General features: G+C 48.9%; 1 protein-coding gene across 2 annotated transcripts in view; it reads left to right on the top strand.

Moving 5' to 3' along the window:
• The window catches only part of PTPN14 (protein tyrosine phosphatase non-receptor type 14), a 228,532-nt gene that overhangs the window by 169,320 nt on the left and 39,271 nt on the right, over positions 1–19,941 (top strand). For both annotated transcript variants that reach the window (XM_075530321.1, XM_075530331.1), the window contains exons 7-13: positions 1,900–1,970; positions 3,551–3,638; positions 7,016–7,104; positions 11,207–11,294; positions 12,036–12,118; positions 15,817–15,874; positions 18,987–19,065. In XM_075530321.1, coding sequence (XP_075386436.1) covers positions 1,900–1,970; positions 3,551–3,638; positions 7,016–7,104; positions 11,207–11,294; positions 12,036–12,118; positions 15,817–15,874; positions 18,987–19,065 — 556 coding nt within the window. The remainder of the gene's footprint in view (positions 1–1,899; positions 1,971–3,550; positions 3,639–7,015; positions 7,105–11,206; positions 11,295–12,035; positions 12,119–15,816; positions 15,875–18,986; positions 19,066–19,941) is intronic.

The following is a 19,941-nucleotide window of genomic DNA, read 5'->3' as shown; positions in this document are numbered from 1 at the left end:
ATGCCTTTCAACTGGATTTTCAAAATGAGTGTTGGGTGATTGCTACCCAGACGTGCACAGACCAACGTTCTTCCAGTGTCATTGCGACCTTTCCTTATTACCCAACTTAAAACGTGAGCTGTTGAGTTTGTTTCCTTTCTCTGGACTCGACTCAGACCTAGTGGGAAAGAGCTCGTGGACCCGTTAACATGGGAAAATCAGATGGGCCCATAGCTCCCTCCTCCTGCCCAGAGGTCTCCCAACCATCTGCAGAGGGTTGGGTTTCTAGTTGATAGCTACACTTTGTTTCTCTGCTTTTTCCAAAACATTCGTGATTTCCCGTGTAACGTGGTTTTGAGACGGGATGTTTTCTGACCTTGGAGGGGTGCGTTTCTTGTGGTCTCGTGCCCTTCGTGAAAAGTTACCGAGTTGGAGGTAAATCTTTATGCCAAGGATATTTTGGAATAAAGACAAAGAGCTGCTTGGGATGTTTGCAGTCAGAATATTAGCCTGGTTCCCCCCGCCAGGATCCAGGCCCTCCCCAGGTGCGACCGTTCAGAGTCCCTGGATACCCTCTCTGCAGCTCAGAGGCCAAGTTCGAGTAGCAATATTCTCTGCAAAGCTTACACTGCAAATCCAAACCCGCTCCTGGCCAGAGTGACCATGTAGGCAGGACAGAGATGCCCCGTAAGGTTTGGAAGACTGTCATGATTCTGGAAGTAAAAAGTCCGCCTTTCTCGCGTGAAGCGGCAGGTAGGTTTAACTCCAACCTACCGAACACTTAACCCCCGTGCCACTAGGTGGCCCCCCCCTTGGGGCTCACAGCAGAAGCCAATGGAAACGACTGCGGGGAATGCTGGTGACAGCCGGTCCATGGCCAGGAGCCTTCCAGCCCCTCCAGGGATGAGAAGAACTCAGCTCATCCCATCTCTCAGGCTCTTAGGGGAGCTGGTGGTATGACTGGCTAAGTGTTCAGCTGCTAAGGGAAAGGTTGGCAGTTTGAACTCACCCTCCCCCCACCCCGGCCCCTTGATCCTGTGGGAGAAAAAGGCTGGTGATCGGCTTGTGTAAAGATCAGCCTAGGAAACCCTTTGGGGGGCAGTTCTCCTCCGGCGTGTAGGCGGCTGTGCCTTGGAATCAGCAGCGGCGCGTTGCTGTCCTGTCCCTGCTGATGTCTTCCTCTAGACACCATCTCGCCATCCCAGGTGGGGCTCTGCCGGCCATCCTCTAAACAGCTCTGGTTTCCAGGCTGTAAACACTGCCACGGGAGCAGTTGGAAAGAGATGTTTGTAGCTCGTTCTCCTGAGCTTGCAAGAGCTGGCATCACATGACCAAGGACCTGGTGTCCACTGGAGAGGCCAGCTGGTCAGTGAGCTCCTCAGCCATCCCGTGCCGTGAGCGCAGGCAAGGTGCCTCGGGGTGGGCCTTCCTACCCGGCTCAGCCAGTTTGCCGGCTTCTCAGCGGGGCCCAAAGAAGCCTGCCTGGCCCAGGTCCCTCTTGGGCTTGACTCGTGAAAACAGGTCTAGAAACATATTCCTCCGTCTTTAGCTGAAACGATGTACACACATGCAAAGCATCGCCAATAGAAGTGATTCTGAGAATAGTAGCCAGGGAGAAGCAGCTCAATGAAGAAGGAAGAAATGGGGGCGGGGGGGGGGGGAGAGGGTGCAGGTTCTGGACTCTGCAGAATTTCAGCCCCATCCTGAAACAGACCTTGAAATAACCTGGGTTTCTGAGGAGGCCAGACCGTTGTTACAAAAGCCACACGGCCCTTTGGTCCTTTGATTCTGAAGGAGTTTAGGGGAGAGCGGGAGGCGGCCGGGCTTCTCGGGAACATCTGAGGAGGGAGCTTTGAAGTCTGCAGGCACAGCGGCAGATTCGTGGATCCCCTTGACCTGCGCTGCTTTCGGTTGCTACAGGACTTGGCTCTGGAAGAGGCTGTTTTGGAGGAGCTGACACAGAAGGTAGCCCAAGAACACAAAGCCCACAGGTAGGTCCCGGGGCTGCTCGGTCCACGGAGAGCCAGTGGCCACAGGGCCGCCGGCATTGGCCTCCCTTCTCCACCCCCTGCCCTGTGTCGGCAGAAGTCTGCTACTTCCTGTGCCGGACAAAGCTCCCGACTCCTGCCTGTTCTGGGAGGTGTATGTGAGTTTGAAACTGGGCTCTCCTTCTCCTTCCTTCTCTCAGTCTACCTTCCTCCTTTACTTCTTTATGTCTCCTTCCCCCCCACACCTACACCCCCACCATTTTCTTCTAACATCAGAAAGCCAACAGAGATGTAGATTTGTTGACCAGAATTCCTCTCTCTGGTTTTTCTAAAAACCTGTTGACAAATCTGAGACGCCCAGGACTCCCCGAGGTGAGAGTAAGACCTGCAGGTCTACTTAGGGTGGGAGGGCCAAGGGCAGAGCCACCTCCCCACGGAGCCTCATCACCCAGCAGCAGGGCAAAGGAAGAGAGGGCGCCCTCCCGGAAGCACCGAGAGCGTCATGGATGTCTGGCACCAGTGCGAGACCGCTCTCCTTGCCTGCTCCCCTCAGAGGCCCGGTGCAGGAGGCTGCCCTTAGCTTGGCCACTTGGCTTTCGAAGTGGAACTTTTCATTTTTCTCTTCCCTCCCTCCCTCCCTCTCTACCTTCTTCCTCCCTTCTGCCTCTTCTTTCCTTGTTGTTTGTGTTAAAAGTGGAGATTTCTCCCGGGTTGGAGGAAAGTCCCTTCAGAAAGTTGGCAGCATTGTTTCCAAGGAGGCTGGGATGGTTATTGAGTGTTTATGGGGCCGTGACTCTGAAAGTACTTTACCTTTACCCCCTCTTCTCTGTTGAGTACAAGGCTACGGGGGCGATGTTCACGAATTACTAAGTAACTCATGTTAGGGTACAAAAGAGACTCCATCTCAACTATAACTTAAGGTGAGCATTTACGCCTTAAAAGGGACAGAGACAAGACAAAGCCATGTCCCGAACACAGTGGGATCTTAGATGCTAGTTAACAACACAACACAACAAAGGAAACAGTCACACATTCATGACTGGTGGCCGATCGATACATATCAGTTATAGGTAGGCATACAAGAGCAGAAACAGGGTCTTTGACTGAGGGACTTAGGGCACAGCCGATAGGGTGTGATTCATGACTAAGTGACCTCCTGTGCTGTCCCCAGATGGGGACCTCCATCAAATATATACACAGGCCAGCCCTTAAGAGAGACTGTCCTGCCCTGGGCTGGCTAGAGAGGAGTAGAGATAATCTACTTTCTAATGCACCCTATCTGAGGGGAAGACTATCCGTATCCTTGTTTAAAGGTCCGAAAGAATTCAAGGAGGCTTAATCGATGTGGGGACTCAGCAAATGGACTTTGGGCTATCACCGCCACCCACAGCCGTTTGCAAACTGGGGTGCTCAGAATTTAAGGTCTACTGCACGCACCATCCTGGCACAGCTGGGGGATGATTGCTCTTCCCAGAAACCAGGCACTAAAGCACAGCTCTGGAATTTGCCAGCAGGAGGATGGGCTCTCCCATTCACTTGGTTGCCCATAACCGTTTCCTTTTTTGATGTTATGTTGATTTCAGTGGCATCCTGCCAGCAGAAGCTGAACTTATGTACATCAATGAAGTGGAACGTTTGGATGGGTTTGGACAGGAAAGCTTCCCTGTGAAGGTAACCTACTCTGGCCCGTCTTTGCTGTATCTTCTCAGTAGGGCCTCAAACAAAACATAATCGGCCGCCCTTGAGCCAGTTCCCTCTCCTGTGGTCATGTGTCCAGTGTCCCCGTGTCAGAGTAGAACTGCTCCCTAGTGTCGTCAGTGGCTGAGCCCTTTCAGTAAGCCAGGTGGCAGGCCTTTCTTTCAGTACACCTGCAGGTAGATTTGAACTTTCAACCTTCGGGTTGCTACCAGGCACCATTTATACTGCTGAAGAACTCCCAGAAGGGTCGAGGCTTTTGAAGGGGTGGTGGTTTAAGAACGCAGCATTGTTAGCAGTGGACCAGAGTGCCTTAGTGCTCTGCTTTCCGGTCACTGCATGGCCTGCCTTTGTTGGTGAGTCCACGTACGTAAAGCGAGGACTTTTATTTTTTTTTGGAAATATGTTTTGAAGTCTTCTTTGGTCTTCAGCATATTCTCATTTTGAAGACACCGTTCTACGTTCCACACGCCAGCCCAACCTGTGCGTTGAAGGTTTCAAGGGACCCACCCAGCCTGGCCAAGGGACAAGTAGCTGGTGTCATGTGCTTATGAGCTGAGCCAGCAGTTTTCTCCCTCGTGATTGACTCTCTGTGGCCTCCTTGAACTGTTGGAGGATCCTTTGCTTGGGAGCTAGAACGAAGCAGCTCCTGGCTGTACAGTCACAATCGGTTCCCCCAGCTCTGCCTCCGTGGAGGGGTCCCAGGCCCTCTGGTGTTTCCCAAGCGGTGCCCGGGAACCGCTTACAGCACGTCATGACATTTGCAATAAATACACCTGAAGTGGGCGTGGTTGGGGGGCTGGCAGGGTTAGGGGGAGGGATCATGGTGCAGGGTCATTTATCGGGCTGAGCCCACATCCAAACACATTTTCCTCTCTGCTGACCAACTTGACAAAAAAAAAAAAAAATGGAGTTTTAGCTCAATCCTAAAGCAACTGGCACATCTCAGCAATTTGGGACACGCCTGCAATTTCAGCACAAACAATACACTCCAACTGGCTCCCCCGACTGGTTTATAAGTCTTCTGTTCCTCTTTGGTTGCACGCTTGCAATTTGCCTTAATGAGAGCTGCCCATGTGCATCAAGTAGAATCAAGCAGGGTGGCCACAGCTTGCGAAAAGGGCTAAATGACTCTCTCTTTAGATTTGTTTAATTTTCTTTTGCTTCTCTAATGGCTGCCCTTCCTAGGGTTGTAATCCATTTCCCCTGCAATAATGCCTTATGAAGCCATCTGCACCCCACTTACATTTCAGCAGCCCAGATAGAGTCAGGATGTTTGGATCATTGAGAAAGCAGGGTAAACTTTCATCCACTTCTAGAAAACTGACTTTCCAGCCCCTGAAAGCGGGGAGTTTAGTGGCTGTGAGCATACACTTGTTTTTGGTTTGTGAGTTATACTGAGCTGTGGGGAGCGAGGGTTGGCTGAGACCGTACTGAAAACCACTGTGTTTTCCAGATTGCCCTTTGGAAGGCTAGGTTCTCAGGGGACCCTGTGGCCACTACTGAGTGGGCGGACAGGCATTGCTGACTCACTTGGAGCAGGGCAAGAGTATTAGGTCCATGGTATGGTGTCCCCCCCAACCCCGTTTTCCCTCCCTCCCTCACATATCTGCTCATGACTAAGGTGACCACCTACAGACCACACAATTCCTGCCAAGCCAGTGACAGGGCCCGGGGCAGCAGTGCTGTTGGGGGAGGTGATGTGGTCAGCTCCGAACCAAGTGCAAGAATGCCCAGAAGAAGAATCCTCCCAGGAACGAGAGCAGCGAGGTCATGCCTCTGGGTTTGACAGGATCTCGTTGACCAAATAAAGTCACAAGTGTGACAGGAACGTGTACCAGGGAAGAGCGTGTGTATTTCATGTGGGCTCTTCCACGAGTGGCCGCTGGGAAATGTTCAAGGCTCCCACCAGGTCTGCCTCCCTTCCTCCCCACACACCCAGGAGTGGCCGCTACTCAAGCCTCTCCTGCCGACCCGAGCACAAGGACAGGTTGGGTGCTTCTAGGAGGGGGAGGCCAGTCAAACCACTAACAAGCCATCCGTTGCCACTCAGTAGATTTCAACTCCTGTCCACTCTGTGGGTGTCTGAGTAGAACTCTGCGTCATAGGGTTTCCAGGGGCTGGGCTTTTGTGAGTGATTCACCAGGCTCCTCCTCTGAGTGAGCTCAAATCACCAGCCATTTAAGTCGTAATTGAGTGTAATAACCCCTTAAACCACCTGACACTCCAAGTTGAGCTTGAAACTTACTTTCATTGAGTCAACTCGGGCTCCTGGTGACCCTGTAGGAGATAAGAAAATGAGAGACCAGGCCCAGAAGATCCTGCATCTGATGGAGTGGTAGAATCTCTTTCAAAGAATGGGCAGCAGAAACAGGAGGTGGCCGCTAGAGAACATGCCTCAGGACTGAGAAGCAGGAGGTTCCACACTAGTGGTTCTCAACCTTCCTCATGCTGCGACCCTTTAATACAGTCCCTCGTGTTATGGTGACCCCCCAACCATAACATTATTTTTGTTGCTACTTCATCACTGTAATTTTGCTACTGTTATGAATCGGGTGACCCCTGTGAAAGGATCATTTGACCTCCAAAGGGGTCTCAACCTACAGGTTGGGAACCGCGGTTCTGAACAGAAAGGGGCAAACACGATGAGGCAGGCTGGCTCACCCAGACGTCTGTGACCTGGGGAAGGGCAGCACAGGGGCCAGCTTCTGCTGTTGTCTCTTTCATACACGCCCCAAAGAATCCCTGACTCCCCAAATTATGCACATGTGTAGCTTAGATGAAAAGAACAAACACTAAGTTACACATGCTATTAACATGAAAAAGAAAACCCAGAGATCAACTACCACACCTCCTAACATTCCCTCTTACACAAGAAATTTGACAAATCGAGGAAAAAGAAAATAGAAATAAAGTGTACCACTGCGGTGCACAGAGGTCCCTGGGTGGCAGAGACAGTTCAGAGCTCACCTTCTAACTAGAAGAGTGGGACTTGACCCACCTGTGGGTGCCTCAGAAGAAAGGCCTGGTGATTGGCTTCTAGAAGGTGCCCGGCATTAAAAACCCCAGGGGAGCCCAGATCTACTCTGATGCACACAGAGCCACCATGAGCCCGGGCGGCCTTGCCAGCTGGACTGTGTGGGCAGGATGTGTGGTGGGGTGAGTCCTGTAGGAAGTGCTCCCCCCACACACATGGTCACCTTGTTGCCAGTAGGCGGTCCGTGAGTCATGCCAGCAGTGGGCAGGAAAGTGAGCGTGGTACCCATGGGTGGGCTGTGGCCCAAGGGAGTGGTTCTCAAAGCCTTCTGGGGGTCAGTTTTCACCGCAAATCTCTTCTGTTGCTCTTAATACAGGACAATCACGGAAACGGCGTGCACCTGGGTATTTTCTTCATGGGGATCTTCGTGAGGAGCCGAATTGGAAGACAAGCAGTCACATACAGGTAGTCTTTGGGATCTATACTGTTTCTTCTCCTCCTCCTCCTCCTTTTCTTCTTAAAGGGCATTAGGAAACATGACTGGATACTGACGTTACCTGAATGAATGAAGAGCCAAACTGTGGGTCAGAATTGAGTGTAAGTCAGGTGACTCCAGGACACAGGCTGTCAGCCCCACGGAGGCTGAAGGAAGACCTAGAATTGGAGATGGCTGTGAAATCCAACTTGACTTCTCCTGGTTGTCCTGCACCCTCTGCCACCCACGTGGGCAAGAGCACTGACTCATTGTTACATTAGCCGAGACGATGGGTTTGAAGAAGCCATCGTACTATTGCTGTGGTAACCTAAAGGACCCGGGTGCTCTTTGCCATTTTCACACGTTAGCCCTCCCTTAGCAGTTCACATGAGTAGAGCCAGAATTGGACCCCGACCTCCAACTCTCCCCAGGTTACATGACCATGAACTTGCTCTGTGCTGGTACCCATAGAGTTCATCATACTCTCAACATACTTGCACCACCACGGAGTCGTTTCTGACGCGCAGCCACCCCAGAAGACAGGACCGAACTGCCCCTGTGGGTTTCCGAGGCTCTAGCTCTTTGTGGGAGTAGAAAGCTTTGTCTTTCTTCCAAAGAGCACTGGTGGTTTCAAACGGCTGATTTTTAGGTTGTTAGCCCAACTTGTAACCACTAAACTGTCAGTGACAAAAAAAACACAAAAAACCATTCTAGTCTACCGGGACAATACGACCCATGATTGCTGGGAGAACAGTTTTACTCTGTGTGTGCATTTCATTGGCAGATGGTCAAAGATGGCTTTCAGAGGCCAAACACAGCCCACTTCTGAAGTTGACTTTGGCCCGCCTACCCTCTCAGGATCAGCACTTACTGTTCGTCCCCGCAAGGCTATTATCTGAACAGAAGCCTCCTGATTGGCTTTTGTTACCCCCAGCACCCACCCCACCATTCCCTTAAGATTTACTCTCCATCTTTGAAAAAAAGCACGGTTCAAGTGTGAGTGGATGGAGAGGTCTTTGGAGCTAAACAATAAACTTTAAAATTTATTCATAATCAATTTTATATAACTACAACAAATTATGCATCAACTGGGCAAAGCGGACAAATATGTAGAGAGCCCTAACTGTACATTTTTATTCTCAATCAAAGGTATGCAGGCATTTTTTTGTCCCATATGTTTCTCTATAGCTAAATTGATGCTTTTGATTTCTTCTTTCCTCAAAAGGAAAAGTAGACCATTGAGATGGGATAGAAGGAGTGAGATATTTCATATGTGATATGTGTAAGACACAACTTTTGCCGTTTCTTGAGGAAGTACATCTAGGCTTCTACTTTCTTGGATTTATCTTGAAAACCCTACTAGTTGGGAATTTCCTTCCTCCATAGTGTCATGTAGAACACAGGTGGATTATGGCCCAAGGTCAACAGTTCGAAATCACTAGCCACTCTCCAGGAGAAAGATGGTGCTTTCTACTCCCATGAAGAGTTACGGTTTTGGAAACCCTCAGGGGGCAGTTCTACCCTGTCCTGAAGGGTCAATATGAGTCTGAATCAACTCAGTGGCAGTGAATTTTGTATTATGTAAGGAAAACTGGTGTTGAAATGGTTAAACAACAGTTGGTTGTTAACTGAAAGGTAAGTGGTTTAGAACCACACAGTGGCCCTGTAAGGAGCTCTGGTGGAGTACGGGTTACGCGTTGGGCTGCTAACCATAAAGTCAGCAGTTCAAAATCACTGATCACTGCAGGAGAATGATGGGGCTTTCTACTCCCATCAAGAGTTACAGTCTCAGAAACTCACAGGGCAGTTTGGACCCTGTCCTATAGGGTCGCTGTGAGTTGGCATCAACTCAATGGCCATGAGTTGAATTCGAGTGACCCAGCAGGAGAAAGATTACAGCCTAGAGGACCTTATCAGACATCTCTCCTCTGCCACATGGGTCGATTTGGGTGGAGATTGGCTCAGTAGCGCGCAGCAGCAACATGGCGTACTGTGAATTTAGGCATGGCTAGCCTATGATGGGACAGGGCTTGTGTCCGGAGCAGTGACAGTTGCTTCGAAAGAGGAAACCAAATCTCTCTTATCTTTAGAGATGTTCACCGAGGAGCATGTAGCTAGGAGTACACATTGATGTAATCAGGTAGGGCCGTGAGTCCAGCAACCAGCTGTGCCGAGCAGATATACTTACACAGTTGGTTCACAGCCCTGACAAATGAACACAGCTAAGTCATGGACTCATTTGTGCCCCAATTACTTCCCTTCCAAAGTAGGAGCAAAAATACCTGCCTTGTCTACCTTAGAGAGTTGACAACAGAATCATATTCTGTGCAGATGACAGGCAACATTATTATCTTTAGCTCTGTCAGTAAACACTTATGGAGTGTCTGCTCGGTGGCAGGCATTTGACTTAGTCTGGTGTACCAAGATGAAGAAACCTTGTGTGTTCAGGGCAAGTGGTCCTGGGGTGGCTCTGCTTTTGTCTAATTAGGGTTCCAGTTATAAATCCAGAAATAAAGAATCACAATTTTTATCCAGAAATAAAGAATCACAGTCCAGTGTGGCAAGAGGGAGAGTGCTCACACATGTTATGGCTCCGAGAGGAAGTTACTTCTCCTGGCAGACGGGCGACGGGGATGAGGAATGGCTTCCTAGGAAGGATGACTCCTGAGTCCTGCAGGGGAACCAGGAGTTCGCCAGGCAAAGGCTGGTGGAGGTACCATGGGCCACAGCACAGTGGACTACAAAAGCCGTGGCCTTGGGCAGGGAAGCAGGGGTCCTCAAACTACGGCCCGCGGGCCACATGCGGCCCACCGAGGACATTTATCTGGCCCACTGGATGTTTTTGCCCCATTTTTAAATTATTATTTCAAAATAAGGTATGTGCAGTGTGTATAGGTATTTGTTCATAGTTTTTTTTTTAAAAGTTATAGTCCAGCCTCCAATGGTCTGAGGAACTGTGAATTGACCCCTGTTTAAAAAGTTTGAGAACCCCTGATATAAGGTGACAGACTGACAGATCAACCTTTGAAGCAAACCCATTGCTGTTGGGTCCACTCTGACTCATAGCAAGCCTACCAGACTGAGTGAGTAGCGCAGCCCCATCGAGTTTTGATGGGCCGTGATCTTTATAGAAGCCAGTTGCCACCTCTTTCTCCCACCCAGCATCTGGTGGACTTGAACTACCAGCCTATAGGGGAGCAACTGAGTGTGTAACCACAGCTCCGCCAGGACAGTTCCAGAGGAAGGGCAGGGAAGTCCATGGAAAATCAGTTGACATCAAGTCAATTCGGAGTTTTGGTAACTTTGTGTGTGTCTGAGTAGCAGGGCTCTCTATGAAATCTCCAATGGCCAATGCTTTCTGACATAGATGATCAAGCTTTTTCCCAAGGTGCCTCTGGGCATTTCAAACCCTCACCCTTCTGCCTGGAAACTGGGTATGTGCTCGTTTGCACCACTGCAGGGCTCCAGGTAACAGTAAAAGTTCAGATGGGGCTCCCAGTTGGACAAGAGCAGGAGTGTCACTTCACTGTCTCATAAGGTCTTATTTTGGATATGGTTTCCCCGAGGATCCACAAAGACCTGGGTTTCTTGTACGGTTTGCTTGGTTAGGTCCCGACAATGTAACGACCTTCACTGCCCTCTAGGCGGTGAGGCTAAGTCCGCCCCCCACATTGCAACATGCAGTCGATGCGGCTTTTTCACCCTATATCCCTATGTACATAGGACTTTACATAATATCCCTCCCCATCGTTAAAAAGCAGGGCATGCCTTGTCAACTTGGAAATATGACAGATAACAGCAACAAAAGCCCCTCGCAAGTCTTCTCAGAGCTAATTGCAAAGGACGCGATCCTGGCCGAAGAGTGATACTTTTACAAAGGATTTTGAGGTGTTTGCGTAGATACATGTTTCATTTTCTTGACTTTGCTGTTTTGAAAGGGGGGGAATACATCTGGCTTTATAAAATGACCATTGAATCAAAATTTATAAAGCCCCACTTGACATAATCAGATGCTGTCCCCCCCCACCCCCCATTGGAGCCTGAATGGTGGGAAATGCCTTTGGGTAAGCGACTGCCATTTCTCTTGGCCAGGTGGAATGATGTCGCGAGTATCACTCACAACAAGTCCACCATTCTCGTGGAAATCCCCAACAAAGAAGAGACCAGCCTCTTTCACACGGTGAGCAAGTGGGCCCGGGCAGAGGCCACACAGTGGACAGCTCACTCCCAGGGTCCTGCCCTTCAGAGGAAGGGCCTTTCTTGAGAAAGCAGACATTCTCCTGAAGAGAGGCTTCGCAGCACCTGCCCCTGCTGCCTGTCACTGGCCAGGGCGGTTTCTGTCAGGTGGAGTAGCTTCGGCAGACTGCCTAGACTCAGCGTGCCCTCCACCTGCTTCATGTCTGCACTTTCCTTCCAGCCCTAGCAAAACCATTCTTGGTTCTACTGAACGGCATCGTCTTTCTCCGGCCGGCATGGCGTTGCTGGTGCACCATCGCAGCCCAAGGCAGTTATGAAGTTTGCTAGGAGACCGGACTTCTGTGGAGGGCGTTCCTGAGAACTGACTCTGTTCCTGCATCCGCTGTAGCCATTTAAAAATGCCAGGGCCTGATCCCCAAGCAGGGCCTTGATTCACTTGTAAATCAAGCGCTTGGGGTGGAGTTCATGTCCTGGACAGCGGTTCATCCGGTGCGATCCTAGCGCCGTGGGCTTCGCGGGTTCTCGAGCAAACGACAGTGGCCAGACACTTGGGAGGGCTTTGTGGCCTGGCTGAGCAGCAGCGTTGGTGTGCCAGCCCCACCTGTGTTCCGTCAGGAGTGGAGGAAAGGAGGGTTTGCAGGGGGGCCCTGTGCAGGAGAATCCGACCGAAATGCTTACACAGTCGTGCACATGTTTACTTTCACCCCGTCTCTTCTTTTCCAAGGATGACATCGAAAACGCCAAATACATTTCACGACTGTTTACACTACGGCACAAGTTTTACAAACAAAACAAAATCTGCACCGAGTAAGTAGACGCTGCGCTGGCCCGCAGTATTTACCCGGGTCGCCGCGCCCTCCCTTGTGGATACGGACGCAGTGCGGGTGGCTCTGGTCCTTCGCTCTTGCCCCCTCCTTCCATGGAGCAGCTGAGAAGGAAAGGGGAGCCAGGCAGGGGTGGAGGGACTGATTTAATGAGGAACCTGTCCAACGGGGTCCGCGGGGGTCCGCGTGCCCTAGAGAAGTCATTCCGCAAATTGACTCGGCGAGCGGCACTCCTGGACGCGCTGACCCGCATTAGCCCCTCGGCCGCCCTCTGCTCTGAGCGTGGAGTCGCCGAGCAGCCCCCAATTGGCCGGGGCGCCCGGGGGTCAGTCGCGGAGCGTGTTCAGAAACGTGCAGCCGGGAGGCGAGTCGACTTGAAAGCAAAGGCGCGCCTGTCATCCCGGCCGCTTCGCTGACACAGTTGGCAACCCCCGCGTGTGCTCCCGGGTCGTGTCAGCCGACTGTCAATGAGAGGCCCGGGTAATTAGAGGAAGAATCGGAAGCCACTAATAGAGGTCACCGATCCGAGTCCATACACATATAGATACTATTTAATTTGGAAGTTACAGCTGATAAGAGAGGAGTCTGATGAGAGCCAAGTTCGACGTGCCCTGACCTCAGCCGCAGCGTGCTGGGGCTTCGGCAATCACCGTCTTTACCTCGGTCACCTTCAAAAGGCGTTCCTTGGCTGAGCACATCCCACTGTTGGGGAGCCCAAGGTGTTTAATTTTGTTTCAAAGAGCTGCCTGAGATGTAAATGCAGACGCATAGCTGCTTTCCCATTCCCCAGACTCCCAGAGGACACATCCAAGCGGCCGGGGGCAGCCCCTGCTGCCAGGGCAAGGCCGCTTTAGAGCTGAGCCATCTGGTCAACACAAGCCTTGCTCTCCACTGGGAAGGCTTTTGCAGACTACTCACTGCAAATTGGGACCTAAAAGTGTATCTGATGGTATTGGGGCTACCGGCAGGTTTGTAGCTGTCACTCCGAGGAATGACTGATCAGGGAGTGCCAAATGAAGCAGACACCTCTTCCTTCCGAGACAGGATCTAGACATGCACATGTCCTTGTGCGCATGTTTCCTTTGTGCACGTCTACTCTGCTCTTGCTTTCCACTGGGGTGGCCGTCTGATAGGGACTGGAATTCCACATTGACTTCTGTAGCGGGAATGGGTGGGGGACCAGCCAGGAGCAATGGATTCCAGGCGGCCTTCCTCTGAAGTTGACTGAACACTGGTATTTTTAGTTGTGGCCTCTCCCCTCGTTGTTCTAATACTAATGAGCCTCATGGAACAGAAATCCTGTTTTTACTGTCTTCTTTCTCAATAATCGTTCCTTTCTCTTTCTTTGCCAACCGCGGGGAATTTCTAACCTCTTAGTTGATAAATGCTAGGACTCCCTTTCTAAACCTTTGCACAGAGTACACAACTCTTTTTAATATATCTAAAGGATGGGAAACTTTTAAAAGAGGAGGAAAATAAAATGCACACACACAAATACACACCAGTAGACACCACACGCGCCTGAAAGTCGTGGGACATTTTCAAGTCAGTATCAGCACAGGCTACTCTGTTGCCATTGTTGGGTGTCTTCAAGTTCATTGCACTTACATGTATAACAGAGTGAAACCAGCCTCTCAGATGTTGCTGTGCTTGACCCATGGTAGCCCCTGTGCCAGTGCATCCTGTCTAGGGCTTCCTCATTTTTGCTGATGCTCGATTTTACCAAGCCTGGTGCCTCTCTCCAGGGACCGAGACCTCTGGATAACATGTCCCAAATACTGTAGACTAAGTCTTAACAGCTTTGCGTCTAAGAAGCGTTTTGGCTGTGTTTGTACTTCTTCTAAGACAGGTGTGCTCATTCTTCTAACAACCCAGGATATAGTTATTTAGTTTATCTTTTTTATAAATAATTTTATTAGGATCTTTTAGAGTTCTTATAACAATCCATACATGAACTGTATCAGGCTTATTTGTACATATATTGCCATCATCATTGTCAAAACATTTTCTTTCTACTTGAGTCCTTGGTATCAGCTCTTCTTTTTTCCCTCTTTCTCCTCCCCTCTAGCCCTTGAGAAATTATAAATTATTTTCATAAGAATGCACCATCTGTTGTCTCCCTTCACCCATGTTTCTGTCATTTTCCCCCCTGAGTGCGGATGGTAATATGTTGATCATTTCGATTGGTTCTCCCTCTCTCCCCCTTCTCCCCCGCACCTTTCCCCTACCTCCTTGGTATCACTACTCCTATTATTGTTCCTGAGGGGCTATCTGTCCTGGATTCTGTGTGTACATGCCAGATTTGTAAGGTAGAACTGGGGTCACGATAGTGGGGGGAGAAGCCTTGAAGAACTAAGGGAATGCATGTTTCGTTGGTGCTGTACTACATCCTGGTTCAGCCCAGGATATATTTAATACTGTTCGCCAACACTGTAGTCAAACGTATCAGTTCTTCCGTTTTTCTTTTTCCTTGTCCATGTTTGGCATGCATATATGATAAGTGAAAATGACATGACTTGGGCCGGGCGCACCTTCGTTTTCAAATGGACATGCCTTTGAACACTTGAAGGCGATCTCTCATAGCAGATTTGCCCTGTGCATGATGTCATTCCATCTCTTGACTGCTGCTTTCACGGACATTGATTTTGGACCTAAGTAAAATGAAATACTGGACAACTTCAATCACTTCTCTGTTTATTATGATGCCAATGATCGCGTTATGAGGGTTTTTTTTAACAAGGACTTGAAGTCCATACTGAAGGCATTTAACAACTTCTAGGTTATGTATATGTATATGTGTATATATATGTATGTGCATATATATGTGTACATATATACACACCCAGTATTACAGATCAGCATTCTTTATTCAGTAGTTTTATTAGTTCAGAGATAACTTTCTGGGATAGTTTCTGTTCAAAACTGAAAACTTACTTCCAAGCAATAAATGCAGAGTCTCCACCTGTCTTGGTGTCCAGTATGTGTGAAATCCAGATCTCTACATTAAAAAAAAAAATCCATCTTGGTTCTTAGGCCGCAAATTGTCTGATTAGATAAATCTTTTATTTAATAAAAGATAACATCGTAATTAATAATTGTATCTTAATACATTTTAAACAGTTTTATTAGCAACTATTCTATATATAGCACAATTCAGTAGTTTGATCATATCAAGAAGAGTTGTATAATCATTACCACAATCTCTTAATATCTTTTATTAAATTATCTTAATAAAGTGTATTGATATGATCATCTTCAGAAAACCTTATCTATTTTCAGTCTGTTTTTGGACTTGTGGTCTTTAAAACTATTTTTCCCTTTTTAAAAAAACAATGATGTGTTTTATACATATATAATGGATAACTAAAATGTATACAATGATGATGATTTTCTTGAGTCATGCTTATTTTCCTCTTGTCTTTCTTTAGATATTACCCCCATTCTTTTAACCCTACTTTGTAAATCTTACATAAAAGTATCATATGCTCCAGACATTTTAAAAAGAATCCCCAAAAGATTAAAATAATTCTTAGCTTCAATTCCAGAACAGTCTTTCTATTTTGTGGCTTTTGGTCTAAGTCTTACCCAGCTGGTCTTTTTTGCCCTCCTCTCTCCTGTTTATCCATCTTCATTATACCTGGCAGATATTGACCATCTTCATTTTTTCACCCTTTCATGTAGACAATCAAATTCTCCACCCCCCATCAGACGCCAGCCCACCTGGAGCCGGTCCTCCTTGGTATGTATGCAATCTTTAGTAATCAACTAGGGTAACCACTGGGATTCCTTAGTGTGTGCTTTTGTTAGGAATTTGAGAGGGAAAGTGACGCGACCCCGTGAAAGCTCAGAAATGCACCAATCTGTCAAGTGTGATGTGTATCTATACCGCCCCCTATGTATTGGCCCATGTCCCCAACCTCTGTAAGTGAAGCTCAGGGTCTACTCCTGAGGGAGTCTGGCCATCTCGTTCAAGCTGACAGCCAGTTGTTGCTCATTCGTTGCTGTGTAACTGTGGTTTTTAGCTACAGCGGGTTCTTAGAAATAGATAGCTCTTGGTTATATGTGCCACAGATTAATTTCTATTCATTGCCTCGAGTTCAACTCCTGGTGACTCCACGTATGTCCACAATGCTCCATAGCTTGTTCAGTGCTTGTTTTTTTTCTGAAAGAAATCTCCTGGTGTTGCTTCTGAGCCCTGCCCCGGGTCAACTTGAACTACCAACCTTGCAGTTAAGTTCTAGTCAGCTAGTCCCTAGGTGCCTTTCTAATAAGCACGGATTTGCTTGAATCAAGGTAGACTATTCAGTGAGAAGGACCGCTTGCCCACCTTTAATTCTCAGGTTTAAAGTAGCCAAGAGAACTAGAATTAACCCATGGTGTTTCTTAACATTGAGGGGTTTTTGTTGTTTTTTTATTGCTCACTTCATCAGGTGGAAACACAGCTCTGACTTCAGTACATATGTTTTGTTTAGGCTATGTTTTATTTTTCTATTTATTCAAGGGTGATATAAGATACTGGAGAATTAGTCTTCTTTGGAGTTTTTTTCTTTTGGGGTGCCTGTTTTAAGTAATAATTATGCTTTAGATTATTTTGAAAGGAAAAAAGAAAAACCTATTAACCATGTCACCCTATTTTTCTTTCTAGATGAGCTAGTCCATCAGGCTCACAGGAGTCTAGCATTGTAATTGCCTTCAGAAGCAGTGCCTACACTGGAGTGCACTTTTAACCTGCCTTTTAGAAGGAAGGTTTTGAGGAGATGTTGTTTTGTTTTTTTCTGAACACGATCTCGTAACCTGTAGACTTGTGCCGCCATGCGATCACATAGCAATTCCCGAGTCTCCGTGTGAACGCCTTGATCTCGGTGTTGGCCCCAGTCTGGACCACGTGGGCCTCCGAGATCTAGACGGTGACCGGCTTTTGCTCTGGAGCCCCAGCGCACTTGCTCACGGCACTGGTTGCCGTGTTAGCCACTCAGGGAAGAGGCACATTATTTTGTCTTTTAAGTCCACAGACTTAATTAGTGAAATGGCTTTCCATTTATCGTCCATCGAGCACTGCAGGAGACACGGTGGCTGAAGGCGATCTTGCAATCTGATCCTTTGTCATAATTATCTAGAGAGGACGCAGGAGTTTTCCTATTTTGTTTGGATGAAGACAATCTGCAGGAAGCCAGCTTCGGGGCTTCTCCTCCCCCTGCCCTGGAAACCATCGCACCAAGGGCCGCGTGGGTTGAGGGAGGCAAGCGGCACGGGATGTAGCCATGCCCTTGGCTTCCTTGATGATAACTGGGGCTCCCGGCCGCAGGTTTCCCTTGCCTTTCTGTTGCTTACCACGCCGTCTCCAGGTGGGCCTCTGGGTAGCGGATCCGGAAAGAAATGGAGTATGTGGCCATGAAAGGCCATTTGAAGGACTGACTAAAAGAGTCACCTCTGTTTGTTTTTAAATGAGGTGGCGGCAAGCGAGGTCTGCCTTTGCGTGTGTTTCTGTTCTCCCGTTCTCGGACAGCTCCGTTGTCGGTCTGCTGCTCTTCCATGGAAAACCGAGTTGGGTTGCTTCTTCCAAGAAGAGAGAACACATTTGACAGGAGAATAACATTGTAGTACCATTGTCTCTCAAAAACCAGCCAAAGGGATATGTGAGAATATTTAAGAAAACTGATTGTTTTCCTCAGCTTATCTCTATGACAGCCTTGATTTGCTCTTTGCACACTCAAGCCTCCTATTCGTACTAAAGGAATGGTTGCTCCTGTGTACTGCTGGGCTTATTCTGGCTTCGAGTGGCGCTGCTGGCTCAGGGGCTGCACGCAGGGAACTAGCCCCTCTGTGGGAGGGAGACGAGGCTTTCTGCTCTCATGAAGAGCTAACAGTCTTGACAGTGCTCCCCTGTCCTCTGGGAGTGCTATGGGGTAGAATCGACTTGATGGCAGCAAGTGAGTATGAACATATAAGTCAAATGGATCAGGCAGTAGAAGCAGGGAGGACCAGCGGTAGGGAACTGCCTTTTATTGACCAAAAAAAAGAGACAGACCTACTGAGGTTAACTGACCGACTCTAGATCTCATTAGCAAGTGATCTAAACATACACTGTTTCCCCCTGTTGACTTACAAAACACTTAATCTAAGTATTGCTACTGCTTTTTCTCTCCAAGTTAGTTGTACTCTTTTTAGCTTGCACTGCCTGACTCAAGAACTACACACCCATTGTTGTGGGTTTATGTAAGCCTGCACCTGAGCACTTAACGCCAGCCCAGTTCTCAAGTGCTTAATGAGGGGTCGCAGACACAACGGAGGGACCCAAATTTGAATGGGTGACTGTGTACATTTATAATTTCTTACATAAGACATAACAATGTACCTTCTCTGGGTCTGTCTTTCAAAGAATGCATAAAGAGCATTGCAAATAGGTAGTAAATGCAGTGATACCTGGAACCTGTGGGAGGCGGAAACTGATCAGGGAAGGAAAACTCCAGTATCTTCCACCAAGCGAGGGTGACAGGAAGTGGTAGGACTGCACCTGTCAGAGGCAGAGAGCGCGTGAGACTTGACAGTGCAGGCAGGCCGGTGGTGGCCCAGCTGCTGTGGGTTTCATGGTAGCTTCATCCAGCCTACTGGTGGTCATCACCTTCTGACCTTGAACTTCCTTATTTCTCCCTCCTCGTTTCTCCTACCTCAAACATGGCGACGAGATGGGGACATGGATGAGGAGGAAAAGGAGTCAGAGGGTTGGGCATAAAGGGGGGCTTCCGCATGGATCTAGGTGACTGGGGACCATCCCGTGTTGGGCTGATTTCCCCCGTGCGCCGATGGTACTTCCGCCCAAGCTGCCCCCTCACTGCTGTGCTCTGTTTCAGCCCAGGCAGCAGCCGTACATCTTGCCGCCCATGCATGTCCAGTGTGGTGAGCACTACTTGGAGACCCACACGTCCCAAGGTAACTCCGTCTTTCCCTGTCCCTTCATGTTGACTCAGATGGGGACTTAGGGGTTGGTGATCAACAGGGCCTTTTTCAGTGGACTGTGCAGTGGTGCTCTCACGAGAAACTCTGCCATCCTCTGAAGGACAGCAACTGGAAGCTTCCCTTTGTGGGAGGCATAGAATGCATTCGCCCTGGGAAGAACAGAGGGTCCCCGGATTGCTACGAAGGGAGGTGGGGCCGATGCAGAGAGCAGGCACTGTTGCTCCTCCCTTTTGGGCGTGGGCTCACAGTGAGAGGATGCCAGCAATGCCCAGCTGAGTGCCTGCCCCTCGAGCCCATGTCAGGCTGCTTGTCACACTGTCGAGAGAGTTCAGACATCCAGAGACGTGGTCATCTCAGTTCCTAACTACAGCTTTTGTGCTGTTCCATGCTCCCACCACCCCTCCTGTGTTAGCAGATTTCTTCTGTCACTCACATGCAGAAGGTGTGGGAAAGCCCATTTCAGTAACAGTAACCTTGTAACTAAGTAATAACAAGAAACATTATTCCAGAGCTCTTTGTGGCAGCCTGTTCTGAACTTGTGCTAAGCGCCTTCCCATTGAATCCTGAAAATACCATATATACTAGAGTGTAAGCCGACTGGAACATCACCCAAGGCACCTAATGTTACCACAAAAACTGCATTAAAAATGTGCTTAAAAATTGTGGCTTACATACGAGTATATACGGCAACCCAAAGAGAAAAGTTCCACTCTTACTTCCATCTCACAGCTAGCTTGGGCCACAGCTGGTGGGCCTTGCATTGGGAAAGCAGTACTTGACTCCAGCGCCGGCATGCATGGTCGCTGCATACACTGCCGTGTGTCCTGGCGCTTCGCTGTGGTAGATGTT

Source organism: Tenrec ecaudatus, chromosome 1, assembly GCF_050624435.1.
Source record: "Tenrec ecaudatus isolate mTenEca1 chromosome 1, mTenEca1.hap1, whole genome shotgun sequence".
Taxonomy (NCBI): domain Eukaryota; kingdom Metazoa; phylum Chordata; class Mammalia; order Afrosoricida; family Tenrecidae; genus Tenrec; species Tenrec ecaudatus.
Note: the sequence above shows the minus strand (reverse complement) of the source record. Positions and strands in the feature narration are given on the sequence as shown.